This window comes from Megalops cyprinoides, chromosome 24, assembly GCF_013368585.1.
Source record: "Megalops cyprinoides isolate fMegCyp1 chromosome 24, fMegCyp1.pri, whole genome shotgun sequence".
NCBI lineage: Eukaryota > Metazoa > Chordata > Actinopteri > Elopiformes > Megalopidae > Megalops > Megalops cyprinoides.
The window spans coordinates 3,470,714-3,494,566 of record NC_050606.1 but is presented as its reverse complement, the minus strand read 5'-3'; the positions used below and the strand labels follow the sequence as shown (position 1 = coordinate 3,494,566).

The window sequence follows — 23,853 nt, the reverse complement described above, 5'->3', positions numbered from 1 at the left end:
ACTTAACACCCTTTCAAAAAAAAATCCCATTGTTTACATATTCATACTGAACAAAAACGCACAGATAAAAGACGTCCAGGCATTGCACAAGAGTTTCTGTACCCTCACCTGTTGTTCTTCAGTTGAAAGACATTGTCATTGTCCAACTGCATGGACTGCACCCAACAAATACTTCAGCAGCAGTCCAGTGATAGCAACTGTACATATACACAAAGAGGTCTTCTGCACACGATTGTCTTACCAGAGTTTATCATTCTTAAATTACTCTAAAACCTCCTTGAGGAAATCCTGTCCTTCATGAAGCACTGGATATGTTGATGCTATGTTAAACGCCTCTGAGTCAGCACAGACCTACCTCTGCGATAGGTTCACAGGGCAACCAACAGGGGGCATCCTCCAGGAGCAGATGAGCTCAAACACCTTAGGCGCGTCAGAGAGAGAGAGGCTGGAACAGGAGATCGTCTGGGTGGGGTAGGGTTCGCATCCCTTGAGGCTCCGAGGTGTTGATGGCTTTGAACCCGGGACAGATGACAGGGCTGTAAATAACGCTGATGGCCTTTCTGGGAGCTGAAGTCTGACGCTGATCACGGCTTAAGGTCAGGGTTCCTAAACCCCCCCCGGGACACACAGGCAGGGACACTCTGTGGCTGGAAGCAGACTCCCCCGGTGCGGAGAAACTCGTCGTGCCAAAGGGGTCACAACACATAGGTCAAAAAGAACTGATCAATTGGAGCCCACCCTGGCATTTGTGTTAAAAAGAAACTGACAAATCAGCACTCTGCAAATGCCGTTCGCTCCAAACGGGACAGGGACACACAGGTGACAAAGGTCTCTTGGCGTGGCGTGGGGTACGGAGCTCTTTGCAGACAGACCAGGACCCACACGGTTGCCATGGTGCTACAAGTAATCCTGTTCCAGAGCATGGTGGAGGGCCATGAGGTCCGAGTGGCTGGAGATCCTCCAGAACGGCATATTGTGCTGGGAGAAAGAGAGAAGAGGGTGAGGCCGCAGGTTCCAATCCCAGATGAGGCAGGGCACAGCCATTACGAACAGAAACCTGAACTGCTGCAGAAGAATATCCAGCTCTATAGATGGTTAATATGTTAATACGTCAGCTATGAACCTGGCCAAAGAGAGGAGCTTTTGCTAAGCATGTTCTCAGTGTAGACAGTGAATTGTGTTCAGACTTTGAACAAGACTTTTTGTCCAGTGGTTGCAATTAAATTTTGTTGAGGGACTACTGTTGGACAAATTTAATAAAGGAGTAGACATTGGAAATTTTTTTTGTTGATATTGTTGATATTTTACTAGCTAGCTACTGACAATCTAGGTAGTAAATTCCCACCTTTACCTAGATGAATTTCCACTATTCGTTCAGAATCACAACCACAACTTTATTTCAGGTGAGAAGTGCACATCTATCGCAATGCTTTCTGAATCATTTCTGTCAGTACCCGAGTGCTTTGCTGGATGAACAGGAGCAGCCGCCCCTCTCAGACCCTGATGGCTTTCCTTCTGCAATACCTGCGGAGGCCAGGGGTGGCGCTAAATGGTTGGGTCATGCTGTACTGCAAAATAGCTGCATGATCTCATACTTTATTCTGAGGGACTGTTTTCCCCACTTTAAAGCTTTCCAGAAAAGCTGTACTCTGAGTTCTTGTCAGTAGACAGAAGGTATGATTAATCCCCCACACTTGAAGGACAAAAACAAAAATACATCCTCGTCTGTAGGACTGACGTGTGACTGTACATCAAAGGCCTGTGCTAGCCACTCCCCCTGGCCAGCGCTGCTCCAATTTGCTTGTCATAGCAGTAAATGTCCTCATTTCAACAACAAAAAGACGTATGCCTCTTAAAACCATTGAGGGACAGGTCCTCTTTCAATGCGCTCTGAAAAGTCTTGTTTAAGTTTCACGTTACACATATTTACGCTGCTTAAAGTCAGTGTTCAGAGGTGCCGAGTAATTAGGCTCTCCACTCATGCTGACTGGGGAACGGCTCGTCATTCCTTTGGTGGGAACTTCCAGCCCAAACACATCTCTAATCACCACTCAGAGCGATGACGGCCGATCACACTAACGGTGATGAAGGCGGTTCTGAAGCTGACAGCCAGGGTGTGTGGGGGGCAGGGGCGCAGCGGGGCGTGTGTGTTATGACTTGTGTGGGGACGGGGGTGATTTGTTTTAATGCTTTTCACCTTTTTGGAACCCTGCTCCTCTTCTATGCCGTCTCCCACGGCGACGTAGACGACCTTTCTCCCGAACCTCTGGATCACCCTCTCGAAACAGCTTTCCTTCCCTGCAGAGAACCCCGCATCCTTTAATTTCACATCAGATGCTACTCAACATCTACTCCGCACTGCTGCTCAGCATCTACTTAGCAGCACACCGCAAGAGTGTAGGCCTCTAAGGGCTACGCGCTTCATCTTTAACCTCCAGTAACATTTTCAGCAAGTCCCTTTTTTCCCCATTACACACCAGTTTTCAAGTACTTTATGCAACTGCCAAATTCATAATGTGTTAATATAGAAAGAATGGGGCATTTACTCCAGTTAGATACTGAAGTAAAGACTGAACCTGGCCCTTAGGTTCAGCAGAGTAAGAACATAGTAAGGTGGAATGTACAATAATGGAAACTCTAAAAAGCCTAAAAGAGGGCTCTCTCCCCTCACAGAACATAGGATATTTGGAGATAACCACAAAATGGAAGCATGCAATCTATCCGCGACAGTGCCTTTTCCTTAACTGAAATTTTTTTTTTTCAGTTGTTACACATCATCACTGAATTCAACGAGAAACAAACTCTGTATAAGAAACCAAAGGAATGTAACTCTTAATGCAATGAGAATGTAACTCTGGCTAAGATTAAGGACAATATGCAAAAAAACACTGTGTAAGATTCTAAAAAATGTAACACGCGGTTAAAATTCAGTGCAACATGCCTTAGTGGTTAAACTAAATACACCCTGACACACACACTCACGCACGCACACATACACGCGCACACGCACGCACACACACACACGGACAAACACGCACACATACACACACACACATGCGCGCACACACACACACACACACACACACACACACACACAAACATACTCCCCCCAAATCAGACTCATATGCAGGCCTTTCACTCTAATGCAGTCAGACGGACAGACCCTACGGATCACCCAGCCCGCTGACAGTGTGAGGGCTGACGTTCACTCTGTTCTAAAAATCACAAAACAGGACGTGCGTGTAGAATGACACCAGCATGCAGAAGTGGTTTCGTAAAGCAGGACATGGTTTCATACATTCCGTTCCAGAGCAGGGAAAATCATCCTCATCTTGATTGGGCCCCCTCTGCGGACCTGAACATCAGGGCTCTCTCATCTCTAAACTCCTCGCACTGCAAAATGCACTGAGCCAATGCTCTGACCAAACAGCGCTTACCGATTTTTGTAGCGCTGTAGATATTTTCGATGGGAAATGCAATGCCGAGTCCATACAGCAGCACTTTTGCCAGAGCTGGTATGAGCTGTGTGGTCGTCACTAGAATATTCACACAGTTCGACCTGGAGGAGCAGGAGGCAAGTCACACAGAAGACCAGCGATCAGAAGTCAGGGGTCACTAAAATTAACTTGCACACAGCGGCATAAGGATCTGCTATTTCCAAACAGCACAATTCAGCATGCCTTAAAATGAGCGCTTAACCCCTGTTTCGGAAATGGCATTACTTCCCAAAAACAGGAACGTATACTTGATTTTTGTTTTACATTTTGTCTAGAACGGCAAAGAAAAACTTTACAATTTTTTTGATGTGCAAAGTGTGCTCGTCCGTGGGGGTAATTCTCAGGAGTATACGTGTACCTCGACTGGATTAACGTCAGCGCTTTCAGCGCCAGGGTTAGCCAGGAGTCTGTCAGCGAGTCGATTTCGGCTCGTAACTGCAGCCAGGCTTCCCTTTTCGCCGGACCCAGCAAGCCTGAAACACAGCGTTGCGGTTCAGGAAGCAGACTCACAACCAGGAGATTGCTGGATCGATCTGCGTGTTGGGCACAGCCGTTGTACCCGTGCAAGTTATTTAACCGGCATCAATTCAGCGAATATCCAGCTGTATAAATGGATCTTAGCCTAGTCGTTCTGGATAAGAATGTACGCTAATCAAACAAATAATCTAAAAATGCCCCATTTACGGAAAGACATTTCTGCATCTCTGCATTAACCTAGACATCATGGTGCCTTTTATTAAATAAACGTTCCTGCAGGCCCTTCCAATCATGTTGCCCTTCATACGATCTGAGTGTGGGAGCTTGCGATTACCTCCGATGTTGTTTTTGTACGTGGTGTAAATTTCTTTGACCCGCCGGTAGCGGAAGGCCAGCTTCCTCATCCAGTCCACACCCCCCCGCACCCCCGAGGCCAGACAGAGGCTGCCGCTGGGGGCCGCCGCATGGAACCCATCCGCGCTGAAGTTGTACCCGCTGCGACCGGAGGAGGGGGCGAGAGGGAGAGAGGAGGGGAGGGAGGGAGGGAGGGAGAGAGAGAGGGCGCTTTCTGTGAGACCTGGAGATATCCCAAAAAATCGTCACATGCAGCGGATTGGGTGGAAACTTTACCTCAGATCCTGGCCGTTGTCATCGGAGGACACGTCATCGATGTGCACCTGATCACATTCCTAAACAAAATCACAGACACACAGAAACAGTGAGACAGAAGTATATATATGTGCTGCATGTACTTTGTACCCCATCCTGAGTCTCCTCCTCCAGGAGCGTCTGGGTAGGACCACCCCACCCCCCCTCTCACATAGCCCAGACGGGAGTTGCGCGTATCCACGGTAACACAAACCAGACCTTCTGCGAAATGTAACAGAGGAGAAAAATTGAAGCCGATGCTAACCGCTGGTGAAATGACCTCTGATTGCTGCCACACACCGGCAGACTGGGCCCTGTGCAGCGCAGAAGGCCTGGCAATCTGTTCCTGGTTTAGCGTTTATAGGGGTCATGCCCCCCCCTATTCCCCCCCCCACCCTTCCCCCCCTCCCAGCCCAACTCCTCCACCCCCAGAAGTACAAAATGTGAGCAAGCTTCCCTGTTTCACTGCACCCCAAAAAATGCAGAGAGCACTAGGCTTTTTACACAGTGCGTGTCCGCAATAAAAAAAATGACGTTAACGTTATGGTATTTGTAGTTTTGGGGGTTTAACTGTGTGGCATCTAACCGCCCCTCGATTGGCACTCTTCCCTCATTTGAAGCTGTATAAATACACTGAAACTGAAAACTTTCTAATTTTATATAATAAAGTCATAATTTTATTTAATAATTTGGATGAATTAATTATTTCCTCCTATTTTCTGTTGTTTCTAATCAGGGTCCAATGGACTGAAGGACACAGGAAACACACACACAAACACACAGAAATGACCTTGTTTTGAGCGGGGCGGATCCGATCCTGGTCAAACGCTGACACCATTCCATCCCTCTCCTCCCTGCTACAGCGGTGTGCCAGGGAGGGGCTCAGACCATTAAATCTCTAGATTATTTTACCGACCCCCCCCCCCCCCCCCGAACAAACTTCTCATCTCTTTGAGTGTGTGAGGGAGGGAGAGGGGGATGAGGGGAGAGAGCACACCCCTCCCCTGCACCCTGATGTCTGGGCTAACGCAGTCTCCCTCTCCACAAACCTCTCCCCGAACGTCACATGATCTGAGACGCTTTGACCCTGTGACCTTCTGATCCTCTCTGGGGGGTCAGCAGCCAGAATTAAGCAAGGGTAGGGGGGTTCAACACGGTCTCACATGTAGAACTCCAAACATGTCCAAGACCAACACTGCCTGATGCAAGCAGACCTGTGATTTGTTGCCTTTGTTCTTAAATTACTGAAATGGATTATTCATGCATTTATTCGTTTCTGCATGAGCATACATGGGGCTCTGTGCCTCTCTCTCCATAGTGCAGGGTCTCTGTCCGACAGACAACGTCCTGAGAGTTTCACAGGCTGCAGTGCACGACACCAAAACCCTCTGCAGAGAGTCGAACCTTATTGACCCCTACTCAGGGCAGAAGAAACCCAAAAACTTAAATGCAAACATCTTCTCACACTGTCCGGGAAAACCAGTCTCACTCTTCTAACTTTGGCCATTTGAAGAAATTAACTCTTTTTTCCTTCACTGATAAAGTCGACATTTTGTGCGCCCGTGTAACCAATAAGAGAATTCGACACAACTAAAACCCTCCCCCATAACCTCCCTCACCATGAATGAGGACCAATATTAATTTTCCGTGTCTTTCTGCATGTCTGCTACGCATTCCAGGCTGCAGAGACCTTTTCAATGTCACACAAGCTTATCAGGGCCCCCTGTTTTCCCCGTCTGTCTGAGGTCCGAGTCTTCCTGTCTGGCCCAATCTGACTGTCCCCACGGAGATCTGCGCACTGTCAGAATGAAAATCATTATTTAAAGCAATAAGCCGTCCTCCCCCATCCTGCGGTACCATCAGGAAACAACCTGATTAGATTTCACTCCCTCACTTCCCCTTTTTTTTCATGAGGGGGGCCATTTTTTTGTCTGAATTCCCCTTCCCCCCCCCCCCCTCCCCAGACATCCGAATATTCCTTGCCGTTGATGCAGAGGAACTGGCCTTTGTAGCAGGCGAGCTGCTCTCCCACAATGCAACAGTGCAGAGTATCACGGCACTCTTTGCTGTAAAATGGCCAGATCCACACCTCTCACTGACTGCCATTTACCTAGACAGAAGCGGTCAAGTGGTCACCCTCTCCATCTGTCTCATCTCCCTTAACCAAATCCCGGATAGTTTGGTACAAAAGCAATACACCATAGCCTGGAAAAAATCTGAACTTTTCAGGTGATCAAAACAAACTCCCACAGCCATATGAACGATTTCAACTATAATCTCACAACAGGAATACAAACAAAAAACCTGACACATTAAATACTATTTATTCTACACCACTGCCACAAACCTGGAATAAAGGAAACACAATACAAACTGAAGTAGACTAAAAAAAAAAAAAACCTTGCGCTCACATTTCTCCTAACCCTGGTTATTTATGTGGTTATTCTAAATGGGTCACCCACCTCACTTACAGTACTAGACGAGGAAAAACTCCAAAACCAGAAAAACTAGAAATGATTGTTTCACAGAGGGAAGTAACACAGGGAGCACATTGTCTCCATGACCCAGTTTATGGCTGACTTTTTGATTCCATCGTCTGAGATACCCAGCGTTGTCTGCAGTGTCAGTGATTCATCTAATAACTATTTAATTTTCTGCATATGATGACAAGCAAAGCCAGACAGCCAGCCATTAATATGTCCCTGACTGGCACAGGGTCCTGGGGCTGGAATGGCCAGGCAATGGATGATACACACAGCCCTATGCCTGTTACCTGAGATGCCACAGAATCTCACACAAGGGAATTTAAGGCCACAAAATTGTCTACATTATCGGTCATGGTTATAGTACTGCTCCGTCCACTATCCATTGCCCAGAGCTCTACAAAACATCTGAAACAATACTTCTACAAATAGAATGTATAAATGAAAATATGAAAATGCTAATTTTATGATGAATCATCAGGTTTAACCATTTCTGTCCCAAGATTTCCTGCAGCCTCCCTCAGTGGAAGAGTAACAATTATGGCAAAGTCTGCACACTTCAGTCATATTTCATTGCAGAGATGTGAAAAATGTCAAATGTCAAAAATGTAGAAATATGAAAAAAAAATTATGATTATGCAAAATTGTTGGTATGGGGGATTAAAGGGGGGCCATCCACTCTCTCTGCTAGGGAACTTTGTCCATAATTTTCAGTAACAAAACGAATCAAATACCATTTTTCTAAAAGAAGTCATCATCATCGCAGCGCTAGTCCACAGTCCCCGCGGTTCATTATACATGTAAAAAGAAACACGTATTGACTTCTCTGCTCTCTCTCACGTGCAGCTGAAAGGTTCCGGGCTGTTCCATTTCCCCGATGTTCCTGTCCCGGGTCGATAAAGTGGGACGCTGTGTAACTGATACCAGGCAGTGACCTCCATCCCGTTCCTCCTTCCTTTTTTTAATACTTCCCTGCCGCTTATACAAACCCGCAGGGGAGGCACCGAAATGCCCTCAGACAGAGTCACTGTGACAGCACCAGCCGACACACCTCCCATGAAAACACGGCACAGAAAACATTCAGAAAAGGTTTAAATAATATGCTTTTTGAAATTTCGGCAAAACAGAAACCAGCTTTTGATGGAGCCACAGCAAAACAGCTGTTTAACCCCACCACACACTGCGCACCTGTGTTCAGTCACAGGTCAATTTCACAGGTGCTGCCTTTCAGCCAATGGCTGGCCTGCTTCCACACGCGTTCCTCACACACACACACACACACAGAGCAAATTCCACAGCCTGAAAATGGAGCGGAGTGATAGGTCTGCTATTCTAACGATCAACTCGTTATGAACTCCTGAAGCTGCTTAATAACAAACTAATCATTTAAATCAGCTGTGTTGGAGCAGGGAGAGATGTAAATAATGCAGGAAAAGGGGCCCTCCAGGAGAGGTCTTGGAAACGCTGGTTTAGAGCATGATTGTCTCTGGAAATCTATTCAAGTGTGAGACAAGGCTGGTGAGCAAGGCTAAAACTTTGCCCCAGTGGGCCATGTGTACAGCCAACCAAACACTTTCCCTTGGTTTTAGAACAACTGCTAAGTCATTTATTATAGCTGAGAAATGCTCGCTCACATGTAAGTGTGATTAAAAAAATACTTACTTCTAAGTCATTGAAGAACAGGTGCGTGTCTGCCAAGCTGAAGATCATCTCCTCCATCCGGAGTCCTAAAGACACAGAACTTGGTGGGTCCTGAAAACAGAAACCAGGGACATCATTTTGGAGGTGAAAAAAAAAAACAGACACCAGATAACAGCACGACATGCAATGTGTTACCAGAGAATGCCAAGAGGAGGAAGCAAGTAAAGGGACTGGAGCCACAGCACTTACGAAAGTGAGAACAATGCTGGCATTGTAACCACATTTATGTGCAGCACAAATAAACCATGTTTAACTAACCGTAAAATTACACAATTGGTGGCATATTTATACAAACGATAGTCCACTCACGAGGTTAACCAAATATTTTTTTTCTCTCAGTTAGGAAAACTTTTTCAAAGTCACACCTCCACAAAGCACTGTCAGTTAACCTGTGATGAAGCCGAAATGAAGAAAAAATGAAATCTCTGATTTAAGAGATTAGGTTTCATTAATACTCTCTCCAAACTTAATTTGAACTAAATAATATGTTGGGCGGGGACCAAACACATGCAACACTCACTCAAACTCCTCACTGAGAGTTAAAGACAGAGCACACCGCTGTTAGATTGAATAGTCCCCTACGGTTGAATATATCTCGAGAGCAATATCATACTCTCTCTGTAATCACCCTGTGAAAACAAAATTGCTAAAAATCACTAGATAATCTACAACACACAAGACCACAATGTCAATGGAGGTAAAACTCCATCAGCAAAAACACTGGATAAGAATATATTATTTTATTGAAGAAAAAAATGCAGTAACATGTTCTCTTTTCTAGAAGAAGGAAAATGCAATATGGTGAGAAAAGATGAAACAGATTATGAGTCTGGCAGATAAGGACAAAAGGAGTGTGTGTGTGTGTGTGTGTGCGTGTGTGTGTGTGTGTGTGTGTGTGTGTGTGCGTGTGTGTGTGTGTGTGCGTGTGCGTGTGCGTGTGCGTGTGTGTGCGTGCGTGCGTGTGTGTGTGTGTGCGCATGTGCATGCTTCCGTGTGTGTGTGAGTGTGTACGTGTGTGAGTACATACTGGATTTTTTTGTCTATAGATCATGTTTAACAACATGCTCCATGTAGCATAGCTTGCGAGTACCTAGTACACCTTATCTCCCAGTTGGAGCAGAAGTGAATTCTACGTCAAGTTTCACTTCACAAGAGCTGCGTACAGAGACGAACAGAGACTGTGGACACCAGCAGACCATTCTGGCAAGCAGCCACAAGTAAAACACTCAAAAACAAGGGAATTTAAAGCTTCGTTTCACTATTTAGAAGCTTCCCCGATTAGGAAAGTATAACCAAAACTCCCACTTTCTCTCTGCCTCTCCCCCATGTTTCTCCCTCCTCTTTTCGCACCGCCCCATCACTGTCTATCTCTCTCCTTCCATCGTTCCCCCATCTACCTCTCTGTCTGCCTCTCTCTCTCTCTCTGTCTCTCCATCTCTCTGCCTCTCTCTCTCTCTCTCTCTCTCTCTCCATCTCTCTGCCTCTCTCTCTCTCTCTGCCTCTCTCTCTCTCTCGCTCTCTCTCTCTCTCTCTCTGCCTCTCTCTCTCTCTCTCTCTCTGTCTCTCCATCTCTCTGCCTCTCTCTCTCTCTGCGTCTCTCTCTCTCTCTGCCTCTCTCTCTCTCTCTCTCTCTGTCTCTCTCTCTCTCTCTGTCTCTCTCTGCCTCTCTCTCTCTCTCTCTGTCTCTCTCTGTCTCTCCATCTCTCTGCCTCTCTCTCTCTCTGCGTCTCTCTCTCTCTCTCTGCCTCTCTCTCTCTCTCTCTCTGCCTCTCTCTCTCTCTCTCTCTCTCTCCCTCTCTCTCTCTCTCTCTCTCTCTCTCTCTCGCTCTCTCTCTCTCAGGAGGATAGAAACAGAGGTGCTGTGTCATGGCACTCACTCGTCCGAATCTGTTGGCGTAGGAACCGGTGAGAAGGGAGTGGAAGATGATGATGGTTTCGTCCAGGTCCCAGATAAAAACACGCTGTGGAAGACGAGGTATATGCATGTGTAAACCTGTGTTACACTGCAATTTCAAAAGTGGCGAGTCACACAAGAATGTATTCATGCATTAACTAAGTATTTGGTGAGTAAAATCCGGGAAATCCTGAAATAGAGAGCTCAGAGTCAAACCCATCACCCCAAATGGCCTAGTTTCACCCTACAAAATTAATGCGGTAAATAGCACCCTCATTTACTTTCTTCTGTTCACAGCTCTCTGAGCACTAAAAGGTCAAGTACTGATGTACTTTTCAGAAAATGACAGAGAGTAACCCTAAAGTGTCAATCAATGGTGCAACTTCTGTTACACTGATTGGTTGCCACAGTGGTCTGGGTCGATACAGAGTTCACAGCGGGACAGGGCCCGGTTGAGACGGCAGGACCATCTGAAACTGTGCTCCTACCTCCAGGTCCGAATCCAGAGACGGGGAGGGGTCGTTGTTCCGTCTCCCCCGGCCGCGTGCCTTTGTGTCCGTCGAGCGCACTATTCGATCCGAATCCGATTCTTTCACGGGGTCTGCCGGACTGTGGATCACACTGTACTCCGCCGCTGAAAGCAAAAGGACAAGAGCCTCTGAAGACAAAATGGAAGACACTTCACCTTCCTCCACCTGAGCAGTGCACTGCAAGGCCTAAAACAGGATTTAGCCGCCACCAAGACGTCTGATAGACCCGCACAATCACAGCATCCACTACACTCTGTACAACAGACAGCCAGAGTAAGAGTGTAGGCTGAGTCTTGATGACTTCACCTTTATTTCCTTTGTGTGCCCACAGGTAACAAAGCAGACGTATTTTTTTATATGTGTGTACTATTGACCATACAGGAAGTGAGTCTGCTATGCCTGCTTACTCTCAGGGGGAGACAGTTATGTACTGAACCATGCACAGCTAGCAAAGATTTATTTAAACAATGAGAAAGCTGGCTGCTTGAAGGATATGAAAGCATAGCAAATGAGACGGGTGAGAACACATTGGATACCCTTGCATAAGCAACATTACCACTGGATGATCATTTTTACAAACATAATTACCATCATCATCATCATCATCATCACTATGATCACAATCATAATCATCATCATCATCACTATGATCACCATTATGATCATCATCACCATTAGAAGCATCATCATACCCACTATAATAGTGTCATCATATCGATCACTGTTATCATCTTCATCATCATGATCATGATGATGATGATCATCATCCTTCTTGATGATCCTTCTTGATGAGCTGTTGTAGAATGGGGTGGGGGCTTACCTGCGGGGGTGTCCGCTGGGGCCTGGCTGCTGATGGTGGAGGGGGTGTCCTGAAGGATGTAGGTGGAGGGGGTGGAGGGGCTGCTGCTGTTCCCTGTCCCGAAGGGCGAACTGTAGGGGGCGCTGCTGTAACAGTGGGGGTACTGACCTTGGCCAAAGGCTGGGTAGGTGAGGTACTCCTGAGCAGGGGAGAGGGAACATGGGATTACCCCCCGCCTTCACCTGCTGCTTTACACACACACACACACACACACGCGCGCGCGCGTGCGCGTCGTACTTTCATTTGTAAGTAAAGTATACATTGGCATATGAATTTGTCAGTAGCACCTGCTGTGTGTTGTTGAATCCAGCCGAATTTGAGAGGGAGCTGCTTCCTGTGTACAGTCCCGGTGCTGAGAAGCTGCTTCCTACAAGATCAAAAATAATACACGGAAAATGTAATGTGTGCTAAAGTCAGCATTGTGCATTGTGAACACAGCACTACACACACATACAGAGGAATAACAACAGTTTCTTTGGTAAAACATTATTAAGAAGGGGTCTGAAGTTATTCTTCAGAACAACACTATACAAATAGCACTACAGAAATCTCTTGAGGAAAAATGCAAATAAAAAAAGTACATAGAAAAGTGAGACAATAACCGTTCATTAGAGAACAAACTAAAGTCAGCCCTAAAGTCATCTCTTCAAGGAAGCGATGCTATCGTTCCAATCAAAGTCAACAGCAGCCTGTTTGTCTCCACTGGGCACGCTTTGCATAATTTGTTTATTGTCCCGCCAAAATCCCTCATCAAACAGGGAAGTTAAACTGTGGGAATCGGGACCTGTCTTCATTTCCTCTAACAGCACGGAGCAGACCTGCTACCTGAGAGAGGGGGTCTCAGGTGGTGAGGAGGGGCCAGTCTGGCTCATTATAACCCCCTTTTCCACCGTATTGCTGGAACCAGGCTGGTTCACTATACCCCTTTCCCACTGCAGAGCTGGAACCAGGTTGGCTCACTATACCCCATTCCCACTATAGAGCTGGAACCAGGCTGGCTCACTATACCCCATTCCCACTATAGAGCTGGAACCAGGCTGGCTCACTATACCCCTTTCCCACTGTAGAGCTGGAACCAGGCTGGCTCACTATACCCCATTCCCACTGTAGAGCTGGAACCAGGCTGGCTCACTATACCCCTTTCCCACTATAGAGCTGGCACCAGGCTGGCTCACCATACCACCATATTGCTAGTACACAAAAGGGGCATGAACAAATAAAGCTCTGGGTCCTTGGTCTGATCTGGCCAAATTAGCCACAGTCCTTTTTGTCCATTTAACATTCTGCCAAAATCACAACATGTAAGAAACAATAAAACGTGACAGTCGTGGTTAAAAGTGAAAATCTGTTTCCCCGTGTGTTATGGAGATGAGTGGTCCTGACCTTGCATTTGGTAGCTGTAGGGAGCCTGTCCTGTCTGGGGCATACTGAGGCTGGAACCATAGCTCAGGAACCCAGTTTGCCCTGGGGACGGGGTCTGTGTCGGACCAGCCTCTGTTTTGATGCCTGCCCAAAACACAAGTCAGTTGGTAACATTAGACCTCAGTGGGGTTCAAGGAGCCTACCTGCTGTTACTACTATCACAGATATTCTATTGTAACCAGATGTTCAGCTCCAGTGTTCCTTCCAGCCTACGTTTCAACACTGGTTCCACTGTTGTTTGCATTTCTCTGCTGACTATGCTCTGGATAGTCTGGACTACAGTCATATAGTGGATGTTCTATTTTAGGACACACCCCTTCTAGAATGTTCATAATCACCCAGCAAATCAGAGCTCTTGTAACTTCAGCCATGGCACGGATAGAGTTTTCAATGTGTCATGCACACAGAGGCAGCTGTCTGGTGCACGTCTCAGAAATGTGCAGTACCATAGCTTGGTATTCCGTAGGTCTGTCCCGGCGGGGTATAGGTGGGGTAAGCTGGAGACTGGTGAAGCCCTGTGGGGTAGTGAGTCTGCCCGTATGTGGCCATCGTTTGGGTCGACGGGGCAGGAACAATATGTGGGTAAGGCCTGCTGTTCGTTTGAGAAGAGGAAAAAATGACATTTTAAGTGAAAGAAACATTACTCATACACTTACCCACAAAATGATGAAAATCTTATTTGAATTCTTCCACCGTAATGCCAAAAGATGAAATCACTGATATACAATGCAAAGAAAAAGGTAAAGAATTAAGAATCTTATTTTTGTCAGTAATTGAGATTTTGGTACATGTAGACAGAAGACACTTGATCAAACAAAGTGCGTTGAAATGGGAGAGTCTGATAAGGGCTCTGAATTAAGCTGGGCTGCTGCTTTTTTTCAGAGAAAAATAAAACATGACTTACTTGGAGGCGTGAATCTGCGGAGAAAACTGGTGTGTTTGTCTTGGGCTGAAGCCACTGCTTGCAGTAACTAAGCAGAGTTCAAAAGGACAAACAGAAAGAAAAGCACATCTTTACATTTTCATAGAAATAAGGTAAATGTTATTGTTCTGTCCTCTGAACTTCTGGATTTCAAGGAGACTATTACTATATTGCATTCCTGTATGTATGACTGTAACCTTCAATAAAAATAATGTGAAAAGCAATACGGGAGTCTTATTAGCAGGAAATACTTTTACTTTTTGTTGACTATTATCCCTAAACTGTGCCTATGTTTAATATTTAAAAGTGCTGAAGAAATCCTATATGAAAGAACACACTGACAAGCACAGTGAATTAATTGCAGGCTCTGGCTTACTGCTGAGTCATCTGCCACATCATCTGAGTTCTCTGGGGCAGAGGTACATCGGATGTGCCAACACTGACGGCCAACGACTACCTGAACATGACTGTCAAAACTTCGTAAAACATAAAGCACAGCTTTGTGGTTCAGGCACATAGTGGTGTCAGTAGTGGGATATGCCTGTGTGAGTCAGTATTGTGAGCATCCACTCAGTGTTGAGGTAGTAGAGGGCAGTAAACCAATCACAGGTGTCAGGCAGGATGACATCATAAAGACAGCCTTACGGCAGTGCATTTTTGCCTCACTAAGAGCCATTTGGTAATGTGACTCCAGAGAGAAGGAAGAAAACAGAGTTCAGCTCCTAGCACAGGTATATATATATATATAGACACACACATATATATATATATATATATGTATCACAGTGTATACAGTACATCATGTATAAAAAAGTTACCATTAATTAAAAAATAAACATAAGGTGCCTTTTGTCTAACTAGTATTTTTTCTTCTTGTAGCAAATTTCATTTCAGCAGGCAATACAATACTCTTGCATTCAAGCAATTTTTTATCATTACATATTACGACTTTTGTGACTACTGTTATTAACAAAAATATTTTGTAGAGCTCAACACAAATTCTTTACTCCTATTTGGCTTGTGTCTGACTTCAGAATTTCCATTTGTATCCACTACAGCAGTGATCCATTCTCTTGGCAACAGTGGTAAAGTCTTGGTGACCTAACCTGAACATACACTTGTAATACAAGGCTGAAGCTCTTTGACATGATTGGTTACAGACAGAGAGGACCCATGAACAGGCCTGTCTTTCTCGCCCGGCCTACTGTAACAGAAACACAACCCTTCCTGCAGAGGGAACACCGTCAGGGGCTTCCAGTTGCTGTTACAGGCCATTACACCTGCCAATCACATTAGCCCCACCCCCCCCATTCCTCTCACCTGATCCCGAGAAGCTGTCCTGAGACTGCTCCGTAGTCAAGGTGACGATGTCGCAGCTGTTCCTTCGTTCCGTTTTATCTGCGAGCAGGGAGAGGCCACGCCCTCAGCAGCTACTCCAACATGATCCCTCCTCATCATCACAAACTGACTGTGGACGCTGGTATCACATCCCCCCCCACCCCCACCACCACCACCACCACATTCCCTAAATTTGACATTTCAAAAGAGGTAGGAAGTGAAGACACCATGGAAAATCCCACCTTCTGTGCCATTTGGTGTCGTGGGATCGCTGCTGATCTGGGATCTGTCGAGACCGCTGAGGCGCTCACTGCCGTTTCCCCAGGCGCGGCTATGGGGGCTGGCTAAATCCTGCATTTCCGCAGACCTGAGACCCAACCTCACACCCCCACAGCAAACGCCTGTGTCATCTCAGGCACGGCAACGATGCTTAATGCTGACCCTGCAGGTACGGCAAAGACAGGGAATGCAAAAAGTTTCAGTAGCGTAATGTCCACAGTAAAACAAAAAAAATCATGCAAAATTAATTTTGTGCATTAAAATCAATAAATTGAACCTCAATCCTCAGAGAGTGCAATAACTTGTTCTAGCCATCCCACATAGGATGTAATTAGTACGATAAAAACAATTCAGACCTAACAAATTAAATCTACAGGTCTGGTGTGATCGCAGTCCATGCATGTAAGAACAATCAGCATTCACGTTTTAACATAACATTTGACTTTTAAACAGCATTTAACAGCCGTCACTCTAAAATATGTGAATGGTGAATCATAAAACCGCATTTTAATCTTGTTCATGTTCATATGCTCATTAACTTTGTATTGGAATTCTTATCTCTTCAACCCGCTTCTCATAAAAGTGTAAAAAAATGTCTTAAAAAGAAGTGTAACCCCCAGGCAATTCTGGGAGCCAGTATTACAATAATTAGGTATCTCTTACATATCTCAGTACATTGAAATTTTGGCTCTTTGCATCATTATTTTTAATCAGATAGTCTTATCGGTTAAATGAAGTGTTGTTGGATGTTACATTTTTTTCTCATGAACAAGCATGATCTGATCTGATAAAACTTGAACGGCTAAGCTATTTTCACCATACTGTGGCGGAAAAAAGAACAATTCCAAAGTTCCCACGTTAATCGTTGAATCTGTCACCTTCTGGAACATTGAAATGGGACGGTTCAACTTGTTTCACTTCTCTTACAAAACAAAGCGTTAAAGTGACCCCACTCCCCGACAAAAACACATACAAATGCCACACATACGCGGCCAGTGCACAGACTGTACAGCTACATAATATACTGCATAAAAACACAAAACCGACACCAGAATTGTTATTGACATCTGCCCTTTATCTGATGACAGTTCAGACAGAAGTAACTGAGTTCTTCCTCTGAAAAACCCCTCCGGGCGGCAGCTCACCAGGTCACGACTCTCACCTGGAGCGGGACGGAACAAATCGGAATCGCCCCCCCCAACCTCGTGCCTCTCTTTTTCTTTTCTGTCACCTGCTGAGCAGAAACAGCACAGATCCCTTTTTAGCTCGGCCCTGCGTCACCATCAGCACCCTGGCCTGTCTCCCGCACAGAGAGCCCTGTCGGAGAAAGTACCCCCGTCCCTCTCCAACCCCCGCCCCTCTCTGTCCCCTGTCCCTCTCTGGCACTCTGGGGAAACAGCTGCACACAGGGGCAGGGTAACACCTCTGCCTCTGGGTGAAACCCTTCCCTCCCTCCTTCAGTCCTCTGCCTTCGCACAAAGCTGAGAGAGAGAGAGAGAGAGACAGGGAGGTGATTCATCACCAGCCTGCAAGAGCCGTGGGCATCTCAGCCCTCCCCCTAATCACAGTCTAGCTCAGGTGAGGGGGGCGGGGGGTGGGGCGGGGAGGCGGGGGCATGGGAAAAGATAGCGGTTGGAAAACAGAGATGTTGAAAAGAGGGCCAGTCAAGCATGACATACCCCCATCCTCTGGACATCTTTCATCTCTGCTGACACTGCCCCCTCCTCCCCACGCCGAAACAAGGGTGAAGGTGGTGGTGAGGGTGTGTGTGTGTGTGTGACGGGGGGGGTGGTTCCATCACGTATGCCTTCTTCACATTACAGCCACTCGAAACAGGTTTAAAATGAGGAAACCCGTCGCAAGCAGGTGGTTTCGCAAGCGTTCCCGGAGAAGGTGAACTCCAGAGTTACGTGCTTGCGTGACTTATAACCTCTGAACCCTGAAGATGGCCTAATGACACCAAAGATGACCAAAGTAAAACAATAACAAAACAAAAAAAAAACACTCCAACGAACCCAAAAAGAGAGCCTATTCACAGAAAACTCACCCTCCTCCGTACTGACTACAAGAAAAAAAATTATCCCTTACCAGAATAATATTGCAGCCTAATATTGTATCCTCCTTATTAGTACTTGAGTATTAGAGTATTAGTACTCTTTGAATGCAGCCAGCTACTTCTTGTTCTTGGCCACATTTTGTAAATCGACCCAATTTATGACGGAGTTTCCATGAGAACATACAAAGAGCACCACCGTTCACCAGACGTACTGTGTTCCCTGAAAATTCACCTCAGACTTCTCCCTCAAAGACTGAGGTAATCTGGTAATTTACAGGCCTGAACCAATCGCATCGCTCAAATTTCCCATAGTGTGAACACGGTGTTAAAGAAACCTGGAGAAGTCTGATACAACAAAGAAGGTGACAAGATGTTGAGCAAAAAAAAAGACAGACTAAAAATATAGTGATCTGCAACACTGCACATTACTGTTACTGTCATTATACTATATTTGCAGAAAATATATATCACTATTAATAGCGCACACCCTAATCAACTTACAAATGATCAATTTGCACAGCCAGGCATTTACAAAATCAATTCAGGTTAAGTACCAAGCTCAAAGGGACAACTAACGACTTGAACCTGCAACCTCAAGCCTTGTTCCTCAATGACTATAACCCAACGCTGCCACTTATATGCGGAACCACGCTTGTTGTGTGGTTCTTGTAACCGGGTTAATTCTGATTACTCTTCGCTGCAAGTAATGCTCTGTTGTTCGTGTCATTTTTATCAACAACCTCAGGAATCAAGAAGAACGCAAAAAAAATACTGTTTACCAATTAATTTATGCACCATGCGCAGTAAGGATTACACGGAAACCTCCCGGTCGCCCGCACACACACACACACACACACACTATTGTTATCTGCAATCGGAGAGAAAAGACGCAAAATTATGAAAATTACACCTCTGTACCAAACGGAAAAGACATCTTTTCGCAGCACCAAATCATGAAAACACCGACTGGTAGCTGTTGTTTACTGTACTCAGCAGAGACACGTTGTGGTCTCTCCGCAGAGTCCAGCACAAGCCACCTACAGCAGGTGAGACAGACCAGGTGAGCGAAGACTTAAAAGCAAAAAATAAAAGCCCTCTACCGCACCGCTAAATATTTATTGTTCAAAAGTTTACACTCTGCATCTTTGATGTGGATTTCAATTCAACCTGAACGGAGTCCTCTTTGATACTCACACAACAAAGACAGGTGAGGTGAAGCGTTGTGTGTGTCATCGAAAAAGTTAAAAAAAAAAAAAAACCCTCCTGTCTCACGACTGTTTGGTCACGGTTGAGTTTAGCTTTTCCATTTGGAATTTAGCAACCGTGACGTCAGTGTTGTATTCTTCTCTAAGCCCGAGGGCCCAAACCACTTAGTTCTCTGTAAACGGATTTTTCAAAACGTAAATTACACTGAAAATCCAGTTCCTTGTTATTTCACTGTTAACAGATTGCTTCGCAACAGATTGCGGTATGACACATATTCCAAAAAGATTTCAAAATATGTATTTAACGCCTTGCTTTTAGTCAACGCGCAACTTTTTTTTTTATTTCAAAGCATGGACTAGAATTTTAGAAAGCATAGTAAAATCATAACCAGGAGGGAAAGATCCACAACTGACAGATAATATCACCTTTCGAACAAGTTCCCATACTTAAAAAACGTCTGCATCCCCCTCTCTCGCTCCTGACACCCACAGTTCGCCGCGTTTTAAGATTTTAAAGCACACGTATCTTTCCAATTTTGACTATTATGCAAGGAACATTAAATGCTTGAAATGGTTTCCTCAAAATAATGAAATGTAATGAAAGAAAAATGATCCTAAACTTTTCGAGAATGTGGTCAATTACAGAGATGGAGCGACATTTTTTTACCGTTCGCAAAAAAACAAACAAACTACATTTTACTCGTTTCTGTATCTGGAGACATCTTAACGAACAATCACGCCAAAGGTGACGAGCTTCATTGTTTGTTCTAAGAAGAATCAGGTTACACGCAACAGACAAAAACGGCTGACAATATCCACGATACCTGGCACGCACGTATGCCAGTCATTTTACGATGTATATCAGAAACTAAATTGGCTAGAACAAACAGCGTGGTTAAACAATGAATTCAGTTTAAAAATTAACACTGTCTGATAGTGAAAATAAAACCTCGTATAAAGCAATGGATCTTCCTTGCAGGTAACATTTGGTGGAGTGGTTTGTTGACGTATAATTTGTCGGTATTTTAAGGGAGACAAAGTGCTTCGCCAGACCACGGAGTGGCTGCATTAAATGCAGACATACTGTATTTGTCACACCGAAATTATTTCCATAAGGCGAGCTCACATTTGAGGATCCACTAAAAAAAAAGACTTAAAATATTAGTTGCATCGAAAACTTGAATGTGGAGCACTTCTTCTTCGTTAAGAAACATATTCTGTCCCGAGATAAATTTACACGTGGAAAAAAATGTTTCACTGCAAAATTTACTAATCATGTGTTCCGTTTTTTGGTTGAATACAAATATTAATTACAGATTTTCTTGAAATAATTAAGTTATAAATTATTTAATAACGTTGACAATGTTAAACATTGGAGCAAAAAAGTGAAAACGTTAGATTATGCTATTCGTCATCATTGCTAAATCGGCCTCAATAGAGCAAAACAAAATTACCACGAGCGGGTAATTAAAGAACTCCTGGGAGGGGATTACAAAGGAAATGACATACACCAAGAATCCATTCCCTCCTCTTTCAAGAACGTATTCCAGACAAACAGCGCAGTGTTCGCAAAACAACATCCCTCTGTTTGGTAAACAGCTCACCTGGTTAATCACTCCCGTTTCGCGACCCCCCCCCTCTCTCTGTTCGGATGCTAAACTGCAATCTGCGATCATTCGACCTGTGCGTCTGTCACCGCACGAGACGAGGCCCCCAAAGGCCCTCCGCTGCGCGCGCACCGGGGCCTCCGGGGCGACTGTTTTCTAAAACTGGGGTGTCATCATTTGAAGTAATAAACGGGTTTATGGTGTGAGAAAATGGACGTGCATCAACGGGGCTTCATCATAATTAGCCTACACGACCAGAAAGCGATATTCTTTATATTTGCATTGCCCAACCATGGAAAACCGCCTATTCAAAGTTAAAAGTATTTTTGCTTATAGCCTATCCTAAAATAAATCAGAAAACTACGATGAACACGTGTATACATTTCACTTAAAATTGGCATTTTAATTTAAAACTTTAGTCTGTCGATACACTTATCTTTTAAACTATTTCGTTTAACAAGGAAGATACATGCACCTTCCTTTTCGTTATTAAATGAGACAACGAACAAAGAGCGTTTTGCATTAGCTCCCTATCTGCGCAGTAAATTGTGAGTCGCTCATATCACTAGAAGGCAACAGTTGGCATTGCCTATTCTGCCAGTTTGAAAGGTCTTCATTGGGAACCGTGCGGTTCGCGAGTTGCTTGGAAAATATAAACTTTGGATGAAAGATTTTCTACTCGAGGGTCGTCATCAAATTATGTGAAAGATACACGACACATTCCCATTCGTGTGTTTTGGTACACGCTACTCCTGAGATTAATGAGCAGATTTAACAGATCGAATTCCTCATCTGACCTTAAACTACAAGTTATGCACACATGGAAAGCGAGAGTGAGTCGTTTTGGTTGACATGTTGATTAAAAAACACTGAGGCCACTCAAGTAATCTTTACATAACCCCCATACCCAGAGGAAGATCGAGCTTTCCTGGTCGGTTTATGCAGTTGACACTTCAGGATGGCTATATTAAAACCGTTCTGTGAGGAGTTCCGTTTCCCAAACCATTCGCCTTAACAGCAAAAACACAAACCCCCTACGTAAACATGGCGCATATTTTCAAATTCAAATATTGTAGTTGGACAGCTGACCAGCAAGGTCGCGAGAGAGGAATACAGTTGCAATATCAAGATTGTTGGGTGACAGTGAAACCATATCAGCTTTAAAAACGCCTGCCTTGCACTTCGATCCACGCAATAGTGCTGCAGAACATTTACAACGCCGATTTAGTAACCACGCGCATTTAGGCAAAACCATTGCAGTCGAAAGTAGATCTATTTATTGTTCAAATAATAGAAATTCCATGGCATATTCAAAATTTAAATAACTCAACATATTACGACGAGGAAACTTAGTATTTCATTATTAGATCATCGTTATAACCTCCTCTGAATATACTACTTTTGCATTTAAATTCTCTCATCAAAGTTGTCTCTCGATAAACCCTCTTGGTCTGATTAAGCCGTCCAGCCAATTAACTTACAACATAAATAAAAAGAAAAACAGCTTTAAAGGCGACGAGAGGTAACTAAACAGAGCTACTCTCAGATTTCAAAACCATACTCACAATATCCGTTGCACAGGTATCCGTCTAAGCAACCGTAAGCAGGTCCTTTTAGCTCAAAATATTACAAACGCCGAAAAGGAAAGTCCAACTTGCGGGAGCACCCAGACGCACAATCCACTTTTACTCTTTGCGGGTTTTTCCCCGTGCGTTACAGTCAAGTCCCCACGCGCCGCGTCTCCAGAGGCTGGCGCCGAGCCGGACTGAGGTTACCGCTGTGGGCTGTGACTGTGAGTGTGGGAGGAGGAGGAAGAGAAAAAAGTGTGCGTGTGTGTGTGTGTGTGTGTGAGAGAGAGAGAGAGAGAGAGAGAGAGAGAAAGAGAGAGGGAGGGAGAAAGTTAGAAAGCTTCGCCGTGGTCTTTTCACTGCAAGACTTAAGAGCGGTTTTAGGGGGCTCGGGGGACTTAGTTCCGTGCGCAGGCTCCCCAGTGTATCACTCATTCCAGTCTATACGCGATTACAGTTTCCAGATCGTATCTGCGCTTCTCTAGACAGTAAAATCACAAAGCCGTCACCCATCCTTCCTACATGTTTGCACTCGAGGTTGTAACTGTCAGTCCTAGAGGGCACGCAATGTTCACGTTTCCTTTCTCAGTTTTCACTCGTTGTTTTTCTAGGGTGAACCGCAGCTTCTTTCTTGTTTTTTCGGCCCTCCTGTTTTCAAATTGAGGAGGGATTTCCCGCGATATCTACACGGGGCACTGTTCACCTAAGTTCATTATGTAAATCAGAAAGCATCTTGACAGGACAGGCTCGTCTGCCTCAGCAGCAGCTGCGTGGAAAAGCTCCGTCAACAACCTGTCACCGCGCTTTTTTGCAAGGTAATGAATTCTGTAAGCCGCATAGTCTTTGCCTCGAAAAAAAAAAAAAATCTCTGTTGAGATCAGTAGCAGCAGAGGGACTGCGTGTGCGCCCGAACGCGTGTATACAGGGCTTGTTTTGATGTTTTGTTTACTAAACATTTGATTTGCACAAAATGCAACTTTATTAAAGGACAGTTATGCATGCGCGTTGTATGTTACGCTACATTTTAAGATGGACCTTTTAATGGAACACTTACAGAAGCTGTGTCAGTTTTCAGTTTTACGTTAAACGTCTCAAACGGCCTGTTACAGGCACATTCAGATTAAAGCAGCAATGTTCTGTTTTTAGTAAAAAATCATGTTAATATAATTCTGTGCTCATAGCCGGGATAATGCCATTTGCATTTAAGAAATAGAATGAACTTACACATCAAAACCTGGAGATTCAGTGATGTAGGGCTTTCATTGTATATTTTATTCAACTCAAACTGGAAGAACAACGTGAGCACTTTCCTCACATGACTAACCGGTACAATAGGTATCCAATAACTCCATGCCTGCCCTGATACC

General features: G+C 44.8%; 1 protein-coding gene across 1 annotated transcript; it reads right to left on the bottom strand.

Moving 5' to 3' along the window:
• Positions 1-227: 227 nt before the first annotated feature.
• Positions 228-22,636, bottom strand: LOC118770890 (eyes absent homolog 1-like). Its single transcript, XM_036518654.1, has 17 exons — positions 22,484-22,636; positions 16,014-16,213; positions 15,754-15,831; positions 14,416-14,482; positions 13,958-14,103; positions 13,473-13,595; positions 12,377-12,456; positions 12,051-12,228; positions 11,189-11,334; positions 10,684-10,767; positions 8,768-8,857; positions 4,605-4,663; positions 4,309-4,469; positions 3,856-3,970; positions 3,438-3,559; positions 2,198-2,298; positions 228-978 (listed from the first exon to the last, which is right to left on the bottom strand). The coding sequence occupies exons 2-17, from the start codon at positions 16,126-16,128 to the stop codon at positions 898-900; spliced, it is 1,746 nt and encodes a 581-aa protein (XP_036374547.1). The 5' UTR covers positions 16,129-16,213; positions 22,484-22,636; the 3' UTR covers positions 228-897.
• Positions 22,637-23,853: the final 1,217 nt, after the last annotated feature.

Coding starts and splice junctions, on each gene's coding strand:
- LOC118770890 (XM_036518654.1), bottom strand. CDS start 16,128: ATGCAGGATTTAGCCAGCCCCCATAGCCGCGCCTGGGGAAACGGCAGT. Junction 14,104..14,415: donor CCGCAGATTCACGCCTCCAA/GTAAGTCATGTT, acceptor TCAAACGAACAG/CAGGCCTTACCCACATATTG. Junction 12,457..13,472: donor CTACAGCTACCAAATGCAAG/GTCAGGACCACT, acceptor TTGATCTTGTAG/GAAGCAGCTTCTCAGCACCG.